This window comes from Hippoglossus hippoglossus, chromosome 17 (assembly GCF_009819705.1).
Source record: "Hippoglossus hippoglossus isolate fHipHip1 chromosome 17, fHipHip1.pri, whole genome shotgun sequence".
Taxonomy (NCBI): Eukaryota; Metazoa; Chordata; class Actinopteri; order Pleuronectiformes; family Pleuronectidae; genus Hippoglossus; species Hippoglossus hippoglossus.
In genome coordinates, this window is record NC_047167.1 from 8,137,320 (window position 1) to 8,159,344 (window position 22,025).

The 22,025-nt window shown below is 42.5% G+C and overlaps 1 protein-coding gene across 2 annotated transcripts in view; it reads right to left on the reverse strand.

The window, feature by feature from the left end:
* Nucleotides 1-22,025, reverse strand: part of LOC117778317 (low-density lipoprotein receptor-related protein 8-like) — a 92,385-nt gene that overhangs the window by 51,685 nt on the left and 18,675 nt on the right. For both annotated transcript variants that reach the window (XM_034613815.1, XM_034613816.1), the window contains exon 3: nucleotides 7,289-7,411. In XM_034613815.1, the coding sequence (XP_034469706.1) occupies nucleotides 7,289-7,411 (123 nt within the window). The remainder of the gene's footprint in view (nucleotides 1-7,288; nucleotides 7,412-22,025) is intronic.

Sequence of the window (22,025 nt, forward strand, 5' to 3'; positions counted from 1 at the left end):
TGAACTTTAAACCTGAGCTGAGTTGGCAGCCTGACTTTGTCTTGGGATCACAATCCCACTCCAATTTCTTTTTTTTGCAGACAGCGTAACCAACTGAAGTTCAATGCATGAGAATTGCCCCCGTTTCCACGTATGAACGCTACAATAACAGTATTAACCTCAAGGCACCGGCGCTGTCAGGCTCTGCCACTGATGGAATTCTCCCCAGCTTTAGTTCTGAGTTTACCAACATATTAAACCTACTTCTGTGACACATCAACAATTTACTATGTAAACAAAAATCAGTGGCGGAGACAGAGACGACGGGCAACAGAAAATCAACATAATTAGCAGAGTGAAGGATATGTACTCCTAAAATATTCTCATGACACTAAACAATGAACATCACATCGCATCAGTGTAGCCCAGTGGTGTGTGTGTGACATAAACATCTTCACAAAGGAAACGAAAACACCTTTACAATGGAAATGTTCCCATTATAAAGTCAGTACAAAAAGTGAGGCTCTTGTATTAACTCCCAGAGAGAAGCTCAAAGGGGTTTGAAGCTCAATATCTACAAATAGTTTTATAGAAGTTTTCATCAAACCCCGTTCACTGATATATCTATAACCCCTCCGCAAATTACACGACACTTAGAAGCGCAAACCAAAGGCACAATATGGTGGGTTTGAAAAGAAGACTTCCATCTGTTTGAATAATTCATATTTTTCCAAGTATTCGGGGGGGGTTATGTCCTCATATAATGAACGACTTCTCCGGGAGGAAGAAACACTGTGAAGTTACCTCACGCTTGTCAACTCCGAGAGAAGACTTCACAGAGCTCCGACTGACGAGCAGAACTGAGCCGCACTCAGCAAAATTGGCCAGGAGGAGTCAGGCAGCGAACGTTCACCCCCTCTCTATATAACCCTTACTAAAAGTTGATTTCGGCAACTACAGGAGCGGCGTGGAAATGTCACCGCTCCGGCCGGGGAGAGCGGAGGAGCTGCTGCTGCACAGCTGGATGCGGTGGCCCACTTCCTCCTTGATTACACATTAATCTGATACAAAAACTATGAGCCCCGGCACTTCACATGTTCCTCCGACGACTCATTCATTTTTCAGCGCACGCAAGTAACTCGCTCAGTGTGGCCCAAATCTGAATTCTTAATGCGATGGTGTAACGCTACTCCAGCGTGTAATCGAGAATCCACGCAGTGAGCCAGAATGATTGTGGCACAGATGTCTGCAGCACCCGGGTCCAAAGTGCCTTAACTGAGTGTGTGTCAACTCTGTGTGTGTGTGTGTGTGTGTGTGTGTGTGTGTGTGTGTGTGTGTGTGCTGTTACTTTTGTGCACGTGAGACTGAAATAGACAGACAGTAGAGGAGAGCTGTAGGGAGGGGGCCAAATTAAATTAAACACAAGACGAGGGGTTTTCTGCACGTGAGAGACGACAGCGCGGCTTATCGGGCTTTAGCATAACTGGAGCATGATGCATTAAGGTGCATGTGCCGCGCTATATGTAATTAGCCCCGTGGAAAACAGCCGTGCGCTCACCGGTTGCAGCCGTTCACATAAAGGCAAGCTCATCGCCAAAGCGTCACGTTGAAGATTGGACGCGGGGGTGCGTGAAATTCCCGCCCTCCGCTTTGTCGTTAAACGTGGCAAAAAACCAGCTCCACTTTAGCGAAGTTTAACAGATGAATGTGAAGCTCGGTAGCTTTTGATTTCAAAGTGAAGTGTTGCACGGGATTGGGGGGGGTGTAGAGCGACGTGTTAATGCTACATTTTCATGTCAGAGGTGGGGGGGTGGGGGGTTTCAGGCGTTTTTCGTCTTCAGTCTAATGTGAAAAATGCAGCACATCAAGAGGTGCTCGCTGACAGATGTACAGTTCTCATTACGGTTGTGTAATCTTAACGAGGCGCCGCCACAGACAGGGAATCTTCCAGTGAAAAGACGTTAATGAGACACACGATCAGAGGAGGTTGGTTGCTGTTGCCTGTTTATTCCCACAAGGTCCATCCTTGAGTCTTTTCTCTCCTTCTCTTTTCTCCTCAATGTGATCACGGCACAGTTGCATCCACTCAAACAGAAAGGCAGCTGTGATGAAGTGGATCTCATTAACGCTCCCTCTGTTCAGGATTGGGCATCGGTGTGACACTTCTCTTCTGGACGCATCATCGGGAGGGATCCATCCTTCAGGGTGGGGGGGACTGCTTGTGTTAAAGTTTGACTTTCAGGAGGAAGGAGGAATGAGGGCAGGAATAAATGTGTTCTGCCATAAGCGCAGCCAGTAAATGATCACTCTCCGTCGTTCATTAAAATACCGGCCACTGCATTTCTAGAGATACCGATACCACCATCGAAAATGCCTCCGATACAGCCTAAAATTACGCGTGACCTATCCAACTAGTGGATCACTGGGGTCCCCCGAGTTACCGACGCCCTTGGGACTATAAAGCTCAACTCTGATTTGCGTGTATATCTTATGACGAATTATTTTTCCCCTTCAAAAGGTGTTTCCTGATGTCTTTGCTGTAGCACTAACCAACGAGAAGATTCTGGTTGGAGTCAAGTAGAGGTGTTCTGAGAACAAACTGGAAATGCCTCCAATACTGCCAACAATGTTGGGTTGGGCGTGTACCGAACCGATACCACGTCTTAAAATATATCAATTTCACCCAGGTAAAACTGCTACTTTCTTTTCCCCAGAAATCACTCTTTCTTTGCTGCTCCAAACCAGCGGCTCTTCAGTACTGCCACAGGTAAGAAGGGTACTGTCTTTAGAACGGTGAAGAAGAAGTTATTTCCTGTAGTGTAGCATTGAACAGAGCTGACTAAAATGTAATATGGAAATACATCACACTGGAGAGTCCAACAAGTGAAACGGTGACTTGTACCGTATGCATGACTTCAGTTTTGAGGGGTGGCACAAGTGGTGCCTAATGCAACAGCTTATTTAAAAGGAATTAACTGTTGTGCATTCTTCATTTATGTATTTTCAGTTATAACCCTGTAACCAGATAGTAAAATAAGTTCTATGGTATTCATTCTCAGTATGTATTTGTTTTTCAAAGGGTTTAACCTGAGCCAGGCCAAACAACAATGCTAGCAATCATCATTTCCATACTGGGTTAGGAGCAAGTTATCTAAATACGTAAAATAAATTGTTGTGTTTTTATATGCACTGGTATTGGATTATCACTCGATATCTGTTGATAAACAAAGTCCAGGTATCGGAATCAGTATAAGGAAGGAACAATTGTATCAGAACTAATCATCAGGTGGGATTCATGCTGCAGGGTGAGGAGGACTGGCAGGGATTACTTATCAGGGATAGTTCACAGAAAAATAAAATTAACTAATTTTCTACTCAAAACTGTGCCAATGATGGAGGAGTGGGTGAAGGGTTTGAGCCCAGAAAACACTTTTGGAGTTTCAGGGGTAAAAAGCATCCAACTGGGGACAGTTTTTCTAACGTGAAAAAATACAATAGAAAAAAAAAACTCTTGTGTTGTGTCCTCCAAGTGTCCATAAGCTCAGATATTCAAATTCAACTCGAAACGGCGTCATTTACACTGTGTTTTAAGCCTGAATGTGCTCTGATCCTCCTCTGGAGCTGCGTTCACGTTCGCACGCACTGCGGTGTGCACACAAGCTCTCGCCCTTAGGTGGCAGCATTGCTACTTCCGCTAGCATCACTACTTCCGGTAGCGGACATTTAGGCTAAAAACACGGTGTAAATGACGCCGTTTCGAGTTGAATTTGAACGTCAGAGCTTACGGACACTTGGATGACACCACAGGAGCAGTATGGAGGCATTTTATGTTTTCCTATTTACTTCTAAAAGTATTTTGTGCACTCAAAAGTTTCAATCACCCGTCCATTGGCATAATGGTGAGTAGATGAGTGAATTAAAAATGTTCAGTGAACTATCCATTTAAGGAGGAAGAGGACATTAATGTTTGCATTCTGCCAACAGCGCAAAAAATAAAGGATTCTCTGCCTAATAATGATCTTTCATTACAACACCAGCCACCATATTTCTCCCAACCTGTTTCAAAGTGAGCTGAATTTCTGTTTGCAGAGCAGAACAAAAACCCCAGCAGGATTTTTCACAGTTGGTGTTTTAGGTGTTGGTGTAATTTTTACATTACATCACGTGAATGCAAAGGGGATTTCCATATAAATGAATCTCTCCTCAGCCCAGATCTCTCTCTCTCTCTCTCTTTATTCTGCAGCCAAGAGATGAATCCCTCCTTCATTTATCTTTAATTGGATTTCCAATATGAACTTGTTATCCTTCAGAGGTCCCTTCATGTCTCCCTCCTTAGCCCTAACTTTCTGGGGGTGACATTAGAAGCTTTGCCTGGTGGTGGGGCTGCTGCATTATTCATCGAACCGACCCACACATCCGCAGTCAATAAAATGTGACAAACGTGGAATGAATATCCTCTGAAAGATTCATTTGGCTTTTGATTCTTGATTCATTTCCTGCTCAGCTGGACGCATTTTAATTCCTTCCCACGATAACTTTGAAAAGACTTTAAAGTTTAAAAAAAGGACACTGTGGATGGAAGCAAGATACAGCTCTAAAACAGGCTACATCATTCAACATGTTCTTTTACTGTACATGTACAAACATCATTGTTGAATCGTTCTCGTGAACTTTTCTTGTAAGTCCCTCTGTAAGTCATATTGTACATATTATACATTGGACTGTATAAAAAGATAGCCTACATCCCTCTTGATTGCCCCCTGGTGGCTGGCTGCAGTATAGGTCCTAAACCCTGTCGTAAAAGACAGTTCCTGTTATTTAAGATAGTTCCTATCAAAAGAATGTTTCTTCAAGTATTATTTTTTCAAGATGGTTTTAATTACTTGTGTTTAGGTGTAAGAATAAGGTGAAAATGTCATGATTGACAAGCTGAGACTGACTTGTGATTGGTCGAGCGCGGCAGGACCTCAATACCGCAGCTCTACACCACGATCACAACTACACAGACTCTGGCTCCAACTGACGTGAGTTCTAAACAGCAGGAGGAAGTGCAGACTTGTCGTTCATCTTTATATACAGTCTATGGTCAGGAGTGTGTAGGTGTGGTTTGATCAGATTTGCATGAAAGTGGTGAGACAACCCACCGAGCGCCATCAGATTTGATTCAAATGTTGCTGTGGTGCATTGAAGTACATGACATCCTCTTTGTTTCACCCCTTGAGGAGCAGAAAGAAGAAGAGAAATAACCCAAACTGTTCACTTTCTGGTACAAAAGCTGTTGGATCATCAATCATTGTAAAAAGCTTTTTGAGAAAACGAAAAAACATTTCCCGATCCTTTAAAAATAAAATCGAAACTGTGTCGCTTAACTCAATTTGGCAGCAGTGTTTGGATATTTCTTTTACATTCCAAATCTAGTTCCGACTATAAAAATTAGCTCTGACATTTGCAAGGATGAGATATAAGCGCCTGTTATCTGCGCCTCTTCTCCCTGCAGTGGAACAGTCTCAGCGGGCGCGACGGTGCAGTTACATCTCCGCAGGATTTTTAAACATGAAAAAGAATTCACTCTGAAAGACAAACTCAGGTCTCGGAGTCGAAATCTAAACATCTGCTGCTGCCGCACTCAGCAGGTTGGGCTGAAGGCCTCAGTTCATTTGAGCAGAACACCGCGCTACATTTAAAATCCTAAACTCCCGGAGTGCTGTATGATACCAGATACTGTGTTATCAGCGTTTGTCAGACGAAGACCCAGGGTTGAAACACATGTTCAGCGAAACAGATTCCAGCGGCTGTATTTCTGTGCGTTGCTTTGAGCTGTGTCTGATATACAGTATAGTTATAGTTCAAGGCACCCACTCATCGGTCCCTGCCTGGTTGAGGAAACGTCAACTTGCATAACCCCCATCAGGGCCTGTGTGTGGGAGCACTCGACTGGCACCGGCTATAAGAGAGGCAGCCAGAGACGCTCTGCTCTAACAGCTTGGCAGAGAAGCAATCAAGGTATTTCTTGCGTTCACCATCAGACACCATTGAGTATTGAAGTGTGTGGGCTAGTGGAGGCAGGCGAGGTGGCTGAACTGCCGCCAGGGCAGAGATAACAAGGGGAATTAGCAACCTGAACCTGACTCTTCTGGGAAAGTCAAATTAAATCCGGTCTGGAACGACTGACATGAAGTTGCAGCTGCATATCCAGATGCTGCACGCACAATGCCAATGTAATTATTCAGCCGTAGCTTCTACGGTTTCTTTTCTTGAAGAAACTGATTGACTGTAACAGCAGATTCTAATGTGCCTCTTAGAAGAGATTGTTGTAGCCCAGTTGTCCCTGATTTCTATTAGTAACAACATCGTTTTCAGCAGTTTCATTGCTGAGATCTGTTAATGCAGCGATGTCACTAAAAAGCCCTGAACCTGAGTTGGTTGCCAGTCAGTTAAACATAGGTTTAAGATTGAAGAAACTTGAAAATCTATATTCAAACACCTTGATAAAATCAACTTTGACCGACAGTACTTTTTCCCGTGCAAAATTGGAGTATAACTGTAGTATGAGTGCACTCACTGTCGGTTTTACCACCAAATAAACTGCCTTGCATTTGTTTTTCTCGCTTGCAACCTCTTGATGCAATGCAACATTTACTAGGAACCACTTATCCACTGGCATTTCATCACATATGCAGTGATATTTATTTATCTGAATGTTCATCCAATTATGTTTGAAGCCTGAAGAGATTTTTAATAAGCAAAGATTGGAGAAAAGACTGAAAAATAAACCTAATTTTAGGTGGGCCAATTTTGTTCCTCTCCCGGCATTCTTTATTTGGATTGCCATTTGATTCTACAAAGTGGGTGATAGTCTAAACAAAACTACTACCTGTAAAACTAAATGGGGAAAAATAAGCCAAATGTGAAGATCAAATAACAGGTCAGACTAGAACAGGCCTCTAAATACTATTTTCAAGAAGATTCATGAATCTCACAATGTTAAAGAAAATGAGTACCCACGCCAAAATGTAATTGGTTCTTTCTGGGCCCATGCCCCATTCTTCCACCAAGTTTTGTCGAAATTTGCGCAGGTACTTTTTACGTAACTCTGCTGACAAACAAAAAAACAAACCAACAAATAAACAGAAAAAGTGTGAAAACACAACCTCCTTGCTGGAGATAGTCGTCTTCATCTTTCAGGCCCCTATGCTTGAGAATCACTGATTTTGATTATCTGACTTTGGCTTGTTTACAGTGTTTTTCGTTTTCCTCAAGCTCAAACTGTATTGAAAAACTTTAAATCAAGCTGAATGGTTTCACTTACTGCAGGTCTCCTCTGCCTCATCAGAGCCGTCGGGACACTCTGGTTCCCCGTCGCAGCGCCAGCGTCCTGGGACGCACTGGCCATTTAAACAGGCGAACTCTGCAGGGGCGCAGGTTTTCCTGGCTGCTCAGAGAGAGAGAGAGAGAGAGAAGCACAGAGAATAACAAAGTGAGAAAAGGAGGTTAAAGACAGCGTCAGAAGCCTTGAAGCTCTGTCATGAAACTGGTCGTGAAATGTGTGAATCCCAGCAATCATCCGTGTGATCAGAAGGGATCAGGCTCATCGTCTCTGACATCATTCCTCTGCAGCACCTCTCCACTGATATCCCTCACTAATCATCTCCACTCTCCATATTTTCTCGACTCTTACTTACTGTGCTGTATGCCCTTCCCCCGTTTCACCCCCGTCTGCCTCCCCCTTCCTCCCTCCCTCCATCTGCTGGTCTCCAAAAAACAGTCTAATCTCTCCTTCAGGTTTTCCGTCACGGAGCAGGGAAATGGGTGCTGGTTGTCGAGCACCGCAAGCTCAGGGAGGTTAAACCTTTTACTTCGAAAACCTGTTTACTGCAGTCAAAAAATACGTCAGAAAAAACCTTGTTTAAGCAATGAAAGGAAACCTGACAGTGATCAAAATGTTCTTGTAACAGCGAAGAGTTTACCACACGCACACACACACACACCGGCCACCTGTACCAACTCGGCCAGAGAGCCCGAAGCAAGCAGGGGTCAGAGCCTTTCATTTCCCTCAGCCTGTTACTCCAGGAGGACCTGCAATATGGTCTAATAAATCACTGGCAAGCCGGCCCTCCGCTGAGCCCCCCAGTGTTGTTACACAGCCACAACTGTTGCTAAGCTGGCTCCATCTTGGCTCTGATGCTTCAAATTAGATATAGCATTTAGAGATGTCCAGGGAGCTTAAGCTGAGCTGAACGGCTGCAAGGGGAAAGGAGCAGGAGTCTTCCTTTGCTGTGCTCGGCTCACACCAATTTCAAAAGCAATATAGATCAGTTGGCTAACGCACGTAGTTTTTCCTGATCGTCCTACTTTTCATTTCACAGACGTAGGATTTGTTGGATACAAATTCAAAAGTAATTAAAGTGATTCAACCCAGATAAAAAGAACAATGAAATCTAATTTATTTCACTGACGCATGTGTAAGTCATTCCTTCCTACCTGTTGGCAAGGTTAGGGTTAGGGTTGTATTTATGGTTACAATTATGATCGGGACTAATAATAAAAGAGCCAGAGGATGATTTTCTTCAATATTTTCATCAGGAGGACATTTCCTGTAAGAGACCAATGTATTTCCTTTGGTTTCATGCTGTACAGTTGCCATTAGTGAGCTCTGTGCCAGAGGACGTTTCCCAGAGGCTTGTGCCACTTTAAAACCTGGGAAATTATAATGTAAAAATAAAAAATAATTAGATTTCTTGATTTCAAAAGATATTTAGTAGTGGTGTTAAGGACCATGGTTGATCTGTGATCCACATGACTGACAGTGAACGACATAGCTACTGAAGCAGAGGAAGAATTGTCTCCATCATTTGCATCACATATGGGAGCATTTGGGCTTTAAATATACCGATTTTTTTCTGCATGCCGTTCACTCTCAAATGGAACAGAGCCCGAGTGACAGCTCCACAGACCAGAGAGTAAAAAGAGAAGTTCCTGGGTGTGTGAGAACTGCATTGACTGCCACTCGCAGCTACGCACACAGCTGTAGCTGAAACTATGACGTCTGGCTTTTCTGTGTGGGCAGTAAATTCTTTATGGACAATAGCGTGCGAGAGGAAGAAACAGAGCAAGCAAGAGGCAAATGGCGCCACAGGCATGAATGAACGAAGCAAAACACTTCATCCTTGACTTAAAACTGCCCTCCGATCTGAACCGTGATCCGCTGCACCCCTAATAAGGAGAGGGTGGCTGAAATCCCTGATATGGTCATACAGTCACCAGATGCCTCAATTTCTTTTAGAACAAGTCATTAAATTAATTAAGAACAAGACAGTGGATTAATTACCCATTAATAAAAAGATTCCCTACAGTTGCAGCTGACCATATTTATGAATTGCAAGTTAAGTATGAAACTAGTAAAAAAATAGCTGTTTATTTTGACTTTACAAACCTATTTACTCTTGTATCAATGGCCCTGTCCATTACTGCCTTCTCATTGATTCATGCAGCTCTATTATCTTTAATAGCTACATGGACATTATCAGATGTTATTCAACATCATCTCATTAAAGATTATAAAAAGAGAGATAGTCAATCAAATTGTAAACCTTTAAATTTAGAGAGGGTGTCGAGCAACAAACCTTTTTATTGACAGTTCCAGCCTTCCTCTTGATATTTGGCTCTCATTCAAAATGCATAAACCCCCACTGTAACCCTAATGTCATATTTACAGTATGGGTCACTCAAGAGCCACCCGTGATGTGGTTGTAAGTCTTGTTAGTGCAGTCCAGGGGTGACAGACAGCCTGTCAACCAGATTAGAAAGTGCTTGTTTCTAATATTAAATCTTGTTTAATTGCCCTATTCTCAATTATCCCGCGTGTCAGAGGAACAAAGTCAAACCAATAATGGCTCCACCTTGGCGCGCTGGCGCTATCAAAAGAAATGAAATGTCTCAGAGTGCTGCTCTAATAGGACATGTGTTTCAGTCAATGTGTTTTCAGTCTGTGTTTCCAACCCTTGTTACGTTTCACTTCAAAAATGCAAATTAACATTCTTTCCTGCAAAGCATAATGAACTGACCCCATTAAACTCCAGAGACAAACATTCCCTCTGCTCCTTTTGTTCCTTCAATCGTAGGTCTCTTCCTCCCCCAAGCCTTGTCTTTTTGCTTTGTTTCTCCATAATACCCAGCTTCTTGTCTAAGTCTCCCTCTGCAAAAAAAACACAAATTTCTGATGGTTATTTTTCTGCAGCTTAAGTGCCACTCGTGTCCTCATTACAGAGCTGGAATGTGGGCTTTTGTTAAAGGTGAGGCCGGATGGCGATAAAATGAGGAGAGTGACATCCTTTTAACCAGCACCTCCCTCAAGTGTATAAACTCATTAGCGGCGCGCTCACGTTTAACTCTGGCATATGTATTTGTATTTTGCATGAGTATTTCCAGAGCCTCTTTATCACTCATGCTTGTGGGTGGGGCGGCAAACAGAGAGGCCCAGAGGCCAAAAAAAAAACGCTTCACCTTCTTCAACAGATTAATTGCATTCATGAGATCTTCCGTATAAATCCTGGAGGAAGATACAACTTTGCATTAATATTCTTTTTCAAGTTGAGCATTTTAACCCCATAAAACAAACCCTTCATTCCTATACAGTAAATCCCTGCATGGGTATTAATATTGTGTTAATACGCCTTCCAGGAGATGGACAAAAGGGGAGATGAGGGCAGTGCTGAGAGGCTATAAGGTGCATAATGTGCTGACTAAGACATAAGACGTTCTTTGATCCAATGACAAAGACCTTGAAAATCTCTTATCCAGCACGTGGCCTCTGCAGGTCACACAGGACATGTTGTGCCGGTTCTCTTCGAGAGTCTGAGCTCCTTACCCAATCCAACTGAACTTGCAACTCGTTTCAGTCAAGGTCTACAGGGGCCATGGTTCGCTTGGCAATAATTACCCGGGCCATCTCGTTGCCATCTGCTTGGAATAACTTTCGGTTTTAATTAGGAGAGGTTTTTAAATGTTGGGTCAGCGAGTGTGAGGGCACGCTGAAGGGGAAAGTGGCAGGAGAACGAGGAGAAGAAGGGAAGCCGTCAGACAGAAAGACGAGAAATAACACAAGTGAGTAATAGCAGCAGATATAGAGAGTGACACACACAGTAATAATGCTTTATGGAATCGTAGTGGAGAGGGTGACACGGAATAAAAACAGGCAATGTTACTGCACTGTAGGCGGATATCACTTACCGAACATTAATCTCTAAGACATGCACGGCACACATGTAGACCCACTCACACACACACACACACATACACAATAGTGCACACAGTCTCTTGTATTGCAGGCGTTTAGAGACACAGCTCAAGCAGCCAACATCTGAGAAAAATTTAAGAAAAACAAAAGCAATAGCAATTCTGTTTTTTTGTGCGAGTGTCGCCTATGGTGAACATTACAAATGGGATGTGTCACAGACAGAACGAGGGCCCTGCACAGGGGAGCTCACCCAGCCATGTTATGTCTCCTGGAGGAGGTTCAGTGGGAAGGAGCTCCACGCTCCGACAACCCCACCTGGAGCCTTCTCCTGTGGGGCCGATGTTGTAAGCGTTTCTCTGCTTCTACTCCTTTTCATCTTTCTTAATCTCCAGTCATGTGGATGCGCATGGCAGACCTACAGTGTACATGCATTATGAGTTTGGTGTTAAATTGGGTTGATGAGCCTCACGTGAAAGCCAGATGTCAGTGTGGCTCGCTGCTGATGTGACTGACAGCTTCCTCTGCAGCTTAACCCTTCCAGCTAACTACCTTTATATATTGTTAGCCGAGTTAGCATCATGGCTCATAGGACAGTAATGTTAAACTGTCCTATGAGCCATGATGCTGGTTGGTATGGTTGGTTTGGTTAGTCCACAACTATGTTGTATTTCAACATAAGAAAATAACGTTTTATTTGTTTCAGGATTTTTTTCAAAAATAAATCTGAAGTTTTAAGCTTGTTGATGGGATATTCACTTCTGAAATGCAGCCAAGGAGTCATGGTTCATTTATTATCCTATGATTTTGTATCAAAGAATCACATACATTTTTAATCTTTAATACTGATGAGTTGAGTTTTACTGATGGGTCAGGGACGTTTTTCCAGCTGTGAGTCACATGACACTGTCTATAGGAAACATGAATGGGAGTATCATCTGGAACCACGCAGCACCCAAAATAGCTCCTCTAACCCTCAGGACGCTTTATCTGCTAATTGATCAATTAATTGCTAATTAGCAAATGTTAGCATGCTAATACACCAAGATGAGATGGAGAAGATTATACATGATACACAGCATCACGTTGGCAGGCTGATGGTAGCATTTAGTGAAAAGCACCGCGGTGAAATCGCAGCCTCACAAACGCACAGGTTCAATTGATTTTCAGCATCAACCGTTCACTGTAAATACAGAAACAACACGACAACTCCCAACGATGAATCCAAAGCACCTCAACAGCCCCCTGGTGAATGGCTACAATAGAGGTTATCAACCCCATCTCCTCCATGTTAGTGGATGGGACATGTCAAAACTCGAAGTGCATGTCAAATAAATGTTACTCAAATATGGTATCTGTCACTTTAGGTAGCACTTCTTATACTGATGTATGTCATTGTCCAAGGGCTAATTTTGCCAGTAAGTTTGGTTTCTGTTTTCCCGCATATTTTGGCTTCATTTCTTGTTTGGGGGAGGAAGTGGAGCTGTGGCCTCCATCTTTACGTACAGTCTATGGTTTAAATACAGGTTTGGTTGATTTTCAGCACCATATCATTTAACCTGAGAGCATTTTTAGCAGTTATTGGTGAAAATATTTAATTTAAAATATTGGTTAAAAATATCAACTAGGAAGCTTGACGTGAATATGTATATTTAAGTGTCGGACTACCGGAAAAAAAGTCTTGATGCGCTCCGTAAACATTTGACCTCAGCCATTCAGTGACATTCAAGAGGAGCAGACAGCCTTCAGTCATCTGGCACACACACACACACACACACACACACACACACACACACACACACACACACACACACACACACACACACACACACACACACACACACACACACACACACACACACACACACACACACACACACACACACACACTTCCTAACTGTATCTTAAAATATTTGACCATGAAGGATATTAATAACAGCTCTTTCCATTTGGAGGCTACGCGAAGCTTAATAGGTGTTGCAGTGATAAGCACAGTCTCCTGGGCATCACAAGACAAATGGCCTCATTAGCTCGGAGTGAAGTAGGGGAGTGTTGTCGAGGCAGGAAACATAATGTATCCTGTTGGCTTAAGCCGGCATGCAAATGACTAAACCGTCCAAAATTAAATGGGATATCATGGTGGCATAGAAAATACAGCATGGCATCAGCGAGGCTCCCAACAAGCTGCTCCTGAAATTGTTTTTGCAAATGATTATAGAATTTAATTAGCCTATTTTTAGTGTTTAAGTTTGCTAGAAGGCAGACATTTTCTACTTTGATACATTTTTACTTGTAATATTAACATTATGAATCCGTTATTATATACCTCGAAGGTCCATGTAGCTGAATGAAAAAGTGTCCCGAGAGTGAGTCAATAATTCCTCATGTTGATTCTTTTCTGTCACTCATGTCCTGTCAGTCAGACCCTTGCGGTCAGCAATAAGCCACTGGAGCCAACATGAAGACAAAAAGTCCCATGGGACTGAGCTCTAACTCAGCTCCTGTTGATGGAGTATTGATCCAGAAACCCAGATCCACAGTAGTGGCATCTACAGATTCAATATCGCTCACTCTCTCTCTCCGCTGTTGTACCTTTTTGCCCTTTTGGACAAATTGAGAAAATCAAATGTTACGGATAAAGCTAAAAGGTGTTACATCAGACTGCTTATCCTCCTATATGTAAAACAACTAATTGGGCTGCAAAATGAATCGACATGTAATTCTGTTTTATACCATAGCTAATTCATGTTCCTATAGCTGGAGTTGTTCCACATTGGCTGTATTTAAAGATGGACAATATGACTGCTCCTCAAAGGTGAAGCCAAAGTGTCTCAATCGCCACCAGGATTGCTGGCTGCAGTACAGGTCATAAACCTTGCAAGCAGATGAGAAAAACTAAAGAGTCACAATCAGGGCCGGCCCTTGGCAATGTTGGAGCCCTAGGAGAGATTTCAGATTGGCGAGGCGTTCTTTTCATAGCATTACAGTTTAAAACTTTATAGAAAATACAAACAAAACCTCATCAACGGACAACTTTTCCCTTTTTCTTTTATCAGATCAGCACCATAATACATTCACGATGCCTGCGTTAAAAGGAGGCCACATGGTGCTGCTGCATCTCTTCCGACCTTGTGTCCTCATCAAAAGACACACACTGTGCTAATTATAGCCCTCACACTGCTAAAAGACATTTTTTTCCCCCCGTCAGGTCACGTTGGCACAGACATCTCCAGACCAACGAGGAGTCTGGGCAGCCGGAGGTAGCTGTCTCTCAGGTAGCTGTCCCTGTGAGGCAGCCTGAGAGTGATTTATACTGAAGACAGTTTGCTACAGCCTGGCCTAAACACAAAGATATTTACCTTCATGTCGGACATATGTTGGAGCAGTATCAGACAAGGTACAGGTCGTTATAGCGAGTCTATGAGAAGGCAACAAAATGGAGCTGAGCCACATGGACATTCAGAACAAGTCTTGATTCATCAAGCTGTTTTCTTCAATTATTTTTTTTTTAGATCCAGGCTTCAAGTAACAGCCCACCTTCTTTTGCATTGCATGCGCATATGGAGCATGTGTGTAGGTGGACCCAAACACAGACATACAATGCACATATCACAGCCCAGTGAAATCAAAGTGACAAATATTGCTGAAATAAAACACATTGTATTGTGCAGCACTGTTTACACGGAAGACAGTTACAGTACACAAACGTACACACACCTTCCCTGCCGTTCACTGCATGGTGCCTTCTCCCTGTGTCTGGCCTTCTGCTACACTCCTGTTCTAAAACTGTTCTTGCTGTTTTAGAGAAGCAGAAATACAGTCGATCTGCAGCCATATGTCAACATTTGTTATCCAAACAGCCTGGCATCGACACAGAGACACAATGTACATTTACACAGAGTTCAAGGAGGAGGTGAGCTCAAAGCTTCACAGGCCTCTGCATAGTGAACATGCTGAACACGCTTTAAATTAAGTCTGGTCAAGTGTGGGAAAGGGGGGGATACGACGTCCAGCATTCTAGTAGCAAGATTTGTCCCATATAGTGTCTTTCAGGTCCAAGGTGTGATGACTTATCATCAAGCTTCTGAACACAAGGACTGAAAACTTAATGTAGTGCCATACAGTGTGGTGAAGATGTGACTGAAAAACAACACACGCAACTGAATTGTGCAGTATTGTGCTCTTTTTACATGAAGCAGGGGCTTTGTTGAAATGCTTGGACATGAATAATAAGTACATCGTGTGTGAATAAAAATGATAAGAGCAGCAGCAGACCCATTCATTTGTTTACTTTATCAACACAAGAGGAGGGAGCGATAAATCCCTGACGTGTTTGGTTGATGCAGAAATGTGCAGGACAGCAGCGGCTCATGCTCGGGCGGCTGAATAAGAGAAGTCAGATAATGAAGTGACCTACATATTAGCTTACAAGTTGTATTCCACCATAGTACAGTGCAGCCACCTGGGTTAAATGGCATGTGATGTGCATTGAGGTGCTATAAATGGAACATTTCCATTTTTTGTCCTCATGTAGCATGCGATCCATATCAACAAGCAGACATCAGGCACATCAGGCACATCGGCAACGAATAAGACGACACAGAAATAAACAATTCATAACACATTTATGAATACTTAATGACAGCGTATGAGAATATAGAGGAGAACAGGACGATTCAGAAGATATACAGTACACTACTGCAGTCTAAAGACATGAAGGTTTGCTTGTAGGGTGTACCCACTTCTCTGGTTTTACATCAGCTATTACCTCTTTTAGGCAAAAATTTGCAAGTATGCTATTTGCAGTTTTTTTTTTTTTTTAACGTGGGTAAACCTCCTGGAAACTGCACTTCTAGGCTGATGAACAGCTTTTTCCCACAAGCCATCACTGAACTGAACTCTAATAAACATCACCCCCGTACTGCCACCACCTCATCATAATATCTCAGGACAAACTCAGACTATTTACCATGAAGTGCAATCCACTGGTTATACTTGTGCAATCATTCTAACAGAACCCATGCGTATGATATGATGCTCCTATTATACCGATTTTTATCTTTTTTACTATTATGTATTTATCAATTATGAATGTGGACGAATGTGTCGGAATGTGTGTGTGTATGTATCGTTTTTTAGGTGCTACGTATCAGATTTGCAAAGCTTTCTAATTCTGAAGATGTAAAACACGAACAGTACACAGACGTTCATGGCTCTTTACGCACTAACGCCCGGATAGTCAATGTGCTTTATAACATTGCCGCCGGAAAAGCTGCAGCGTCAACATCTGGACTGTCAAAGCAAAGAACAAGAAGAAGACATTAGCGCGTTCATACGAGTGTCGCGTTTTCATCACTGCTGATCAGAACAGGATTCGTTCAAAAACCTGGTTCTACTGCACAGACACTTGACCCAGGAGTGAATGCAGATTGCATCCATTCGCACTGCAGACAAAAGCCAGCTGTTAGTGGGTGTTTTTTGATCAGTGGAAAAAGGGGGCTTGGGATTGGCTTCATGACCCTCATTGAATAGTGAGGGTATTGCTCCATGGACGAATGGATGGATTTCAGATATACCGCTCCTCCTTTACAGCTCACATATGGTATTTCTAAACCAGTGATGCAACCCAACTGTAATTTCATCCGATCCTATGTAATAACCTCTTCTGCTGGGAAATGTAACCTAGAATTCAGCCTGGAATTCCACGTCTCATTTTAAAAGTTTAATTAATTGTTGTACAAGGATTTACACAGTTTTATTTAGAAGAGGCACGGGTTCTGCTCTTTGGTGTGTTTGTGGTAAAAAAAAATGCCAGCATTGCAAGCTAATGGTTCAGCAGGGAGCCCAGTCAAACCGCAGGGGTGTCAGAACAGCTCAGCAGACACTTGTCTTGTGAAAAAATGGAGGGTAAGATTTCAAGTGAAATTCCTTTGAAACAGGAGGTAGGTGGGATGGTGGAGGGAGTAAACCGCACAACCCGTCTGCGGAAGAGCAGCAGGTAGCGACTGCAGGGACACGCTCCCGACGTGAGCTGCCATCGCTCCCACCCTTGAAAGGGACTCGTGTGTGTACGAGTTGCTGAGAACGTGCAGGGGCAATGTGTCTGTGATTGTCCCACAAGGACCGCTGTGCCTTGAAAAATATGAGCAGCCGTGATGAAGAGCCAAGCAATTACCGAGCATTTCATTGAGAAACTCTTGGAGAGAAATAAAGCAGTTTGGCAGAGGGATCTAACTATGGCAGGCGGTGACAGAAGCAAGGCAAGGTTTTAACAGCGGGTGTCTGCAGGGACCAGCCCCTACTGCTGTTCCCGAGTCTTTGGCAAGGGTCAGACAGCGTGCACTTTTCCACAGCTGGAGGTGGCGAATGCATCTATTAATGCTAAATCCTACTTTTATCAAAACAGGAAAACTTCCTATCGAAACTAATCCTGCTAAACAGATGGATGAGCCTCTCGTGGTACGGATAAAAAGTCTTGATTGGTTTTGATGAATGATTTAAAAAATATATATTTTAAATCAAATGCAAAATCAATTGAAGATTTTTCGTTGAAAACTTTGACTTTAAAGAGATACTGCAAACTTAAATGTGTTTTTTGAGCTGTAAACTAGATTATATGACTGTTCTTTGATGAAACACATTAATACTGTTTTTTAATATCACATTTGTTACCACGTTTATGAAAAATCTACATTCAAGTTTATGCACGACTCAAAACAATACCTAGTGTTTCATACCGTCTTGCAGGGCCGATGCTTACGTAGAGTCGACCTTAAAAGACGTCTCTACGTCATGACATTTATTTGAAAAGCCACCAGCGACTGCTTGTTAGTGTTAATCTGGAAAGCCGTGCTCATTTCAAATCAGGCCTGTAACTAAACCCGTAAACCACCACCATCGTCTAACATTCAAATATGTCCCCCATCCTCTCCAGACCCTCGGCTGTCTCCCGCACACACATTTGAACTGCTGGCTGAGAGAGCCGCCTGCGCCAACAGCTTGAACGTCTCGGGACCACCGTGCTCTTCAGACATGGCTTAGCCCCAGCTGTCTGGGCACCAGCCTGGTCTTGGCCGTCAGGGAAACTCTGGAGGCGAGAAGCCTCGAACATTTTTGTCATAGAAGTGCGTGTGCTGCTGTAGGAGTCGTCGCTCATAGCTAGACAACCTAAATAACTTTGTATTAGCAAGCTAATGTATATGCGTGTGTCATCTGTCCCATAGTTTTAGTGATAAGGTCTCACTGGTCTAGAAGCCAGAGAAACACACGGTTTCAGAGAAGGTCTTTCAGCTAAACTGCTGACACACTCACCATCACTATTCCCTCCAGATTTTCTCCTGCACGCTTCAGTGGAAATGACTCTGAAACCTTCCTCCTCTTGGACTGAATCACCACAGTCTGGGATTCAAACCAAGATCCTGGTGAACATTACTTTCTGCAGAGGCTGCATCCTTCTGCTTTGTGTTGTGTTATGTGTTATTGAGGATGGAGGTCTTGCATTGCTCAGCAAAGTCCCAGCGGTCCGCCCAGACATTTACCTCTGAGACGTATTGATCCGAGAACCTGTTTTTAACCTTTAATGATTCAGGGAAGTTGGACTGCGCAAAAATAATCTTTTGTCAGCAATGATTTGCTTCACATTTAAATTGTTTAGTCCACCCTGTTAAACCTGCAACACTCCCGCCAAATTACAGTCTTTTACAATCCCTGGAACAGCTAAAGTAGGTTCAGAGGTTTGCTTAAAGGCTGAAGCTCAAAGATATTCGGAAAAAGAAAGAGAAAGCATTGATTCTGAAAGTAGAGCACAACCATCTGATATCTGAAGATTTTAACATGTTGACTGTTTTTTTTTTTCTTCATATATTCCAGTATTAGTTTTGAAGTTATCAAAGACATCAGATGAAAGCCTACACTACAGATATTGTTATGACATTGATAGCGGAGAACTTTTCAAAGTCTTGTACGAGATCTCAGGGGGAAAACATCAGCACTGTGAGTTTATTGTAAAATCCACAATAAGCATACAGCTGAATGCAAATCTTCATGCGCCTACGCCCAATCAGACGCTTACAACTGTACTTTTAGGTCATTGTTAAAAAAGACTAAAGCAACCCTTAACATTCTTTTACAGCAATTTCAGAATAAAGTATGACTCAGAATTTAGAGTCAGTGCTGCTGAGCGAAACAGATGAATAGAAATTAATGAGGAGAATCCCAAAGTGATTTCCCCTCCACTTGGACAATCTCGTCCCAGTTTCAATCTAGCGGCACACAGGAGACACTCCTTTTATTGATCATTATCCAGATGACAAAAGTAGTTATGACTCCAGGACCAAAAGTCATCACTCACTCCTGAGGCCTGAGTGACAACAGTCCAAAAAGTCTGAAACAGTGACGGAGCGATTTCCCCTTTTAAATGTTAACCACTTTATAACCTTTATAACTAGACGGGCACTTGAAGAGCACATACGTCTGCCAAGGCTGATTGGCTACTTTATCCCCATATTGCATGTATTGAAATCAGATACATGTATTAAGTTCACATGTTGTACAAATTGCTCACATTGAACGGAGGTTAAAGAGATATTTGTTCCCGTAATGTAACTAAATAAAGATCACCCTCCAAACCATTTGATTCATAAAATCTGCATCCACACCAAATAGACGTATAAACTATCATCTCTACATTATTTCTTGAGAAATTCACTTGAATATCCCAAAAACTTTCAAAAATCCTGGATTTTAGAAATGTTTACAAAATCGGTCCAGTAGTTTTTGGGTACTCCTGCTAACAGACAGACAGACAAACAGAAAAACAGCAGTCGTAACATCCATCCATCAGCTGTCATGACATTTCACCAAAAACCAAACATGTCAATTTCATGGAGGAAAAGTGGGGGAATAATCCAAAATCAGCAGGATCCATGTTCAAATTTGTATGCACCCAACCACAATGGTGGACCAACATGGACTGAGGAACAAGTCTAGAGCCACACTGCTAACGTGGCTAAAAACCTGAGGTACAAATGAGACATACTCAAGCCAGATGTTGAATCACTGAAAGGGTGTAAATGTACCTTAGTTTCCAAGTTGTTCATATCTCACTCCTCCCAAGTGTAACTAGGTCAGTGAACGATTCATGGAATAAGCCACTAATGGAGTCTGTCCCTTGTGATAACAGCTGCTAAATTATCCGTCCTTCTCCTGTCACATATGTAGCAAGAGGAAGAAAGTCCCTCCAGATATTTCCTTACATACTGTAAAATCATACAGAAGAAGTTAGGTGCTGGTGTAGAGTTTATTTGATCCTTTATCGGTGAATAATCAGCAAGTTTGAGCGAGTGGCAGAAAAGTCTACCATTGTGAGATATAGATTAGTTTTTGTTGTTACTGAACTACAAAAGTTTCCTTCTCCTGCTGCTTTTAGCTGTTAGCGAAACTTTAAGTGGCATTGCCACCACCATAGCTGTGATGATTCTCAGCCATCCAGATCATGGTATCTTTAGGAGTTGTACAGGTGCAGCTGGACTTGTGTTTCTTGACGTTTCACCTCTAATCCTATAGGCCCCATTCAGACATGGTATCAACATGTGTTGAGCTATTCAAATTAATTAATTGTTGTGTATTTCTAGATTTATTCATTTGTGTTCTTTTTCAGTTCAAAAGTCAAACCGTATCATAAAATAGGTTCTATGCCATTCGTTCTTTGTGTGTTTTTGTTTTTCAAAGGGTTTAACCTGAGCCAGGTCATACAACAATGACAGCAATCATCACACCCACACAGGGTTATTGGCATACCGCTGTTATAATACGTTATACAAGTTGTTGTTTTATTTATGCACCGGTATCAGGTCTGTACTCGGTAATGGCCAATACCAAAGGTCCACGGAGTGAAGGCTAAAGTCAGGTTAGGTTAAGGAGAAAAACTAAAATAATGGCATAGTACTGGGAAGACAAAAGTAATCAAGACTATGATCTTGCTAATGAAGACATATACCACTTAGGTTGAAAGAGAATAACTTAGATAAATCATAAATAAGTTAAAATGAAGCCTATTATCCATAACGAGCTATTTGTCATGGATATTTCGGTCTCTGAGATTTCTCTGCATTCAGACTATATCAATTAATCTATGAAAGTGCTTGCAGGCAGCCCTAAGTACGTAATTACATCCCGGTATCTGAATACAAGACAGAAATAAGATAGTTGTTAAAGCCCTCAGAAAGGTTTATGACTAGTCTCATTACTTTTCAGTAGTCCATTATTCATTTTTAGCCTATAATCTGTCCGGATTTAAGAATAAATGCTAAAAGTGCCTTGCCAATCTAAGTCACAGGCAGCCAAATGCATTAAAGCCTTCAGTGCAGCTCCTCCTGTATATGGAAATGTGTGCCATACTGGATTACAGTGTCTGTCTACTCACCAAGGGCCTACAATGGGAATTGGGGGATTAGCCTTTTACCCTGCAAGGAGAAAGGGCCACATCTCTCTCTCTCTCTTTACCCCATCTCTCCTTCTTTCCCTCTTTTCCTTGCAGTTCCAATAACACGAAACACAATGCTATGCAGTGGACCAAATTTACAGAGAGACCCCCACTGGCCTGAAGACTAAGGCACTGCAAATTGCTGTGACAAGGCCTTGAGAGCAGGGTTTTACATATCCCTCTGCAGACGCAAATTAGCATAAGTGTAACACTGCCCGAGGTTAAATTTCTTGTTCTAGAAAATCTGCCCCTAGCAACGACAGTGTAATTAAGATACCCTCAGATTTCTGCAGCAGCTGCTGTTTGCATTTGAACATCGAACGCAGCGCT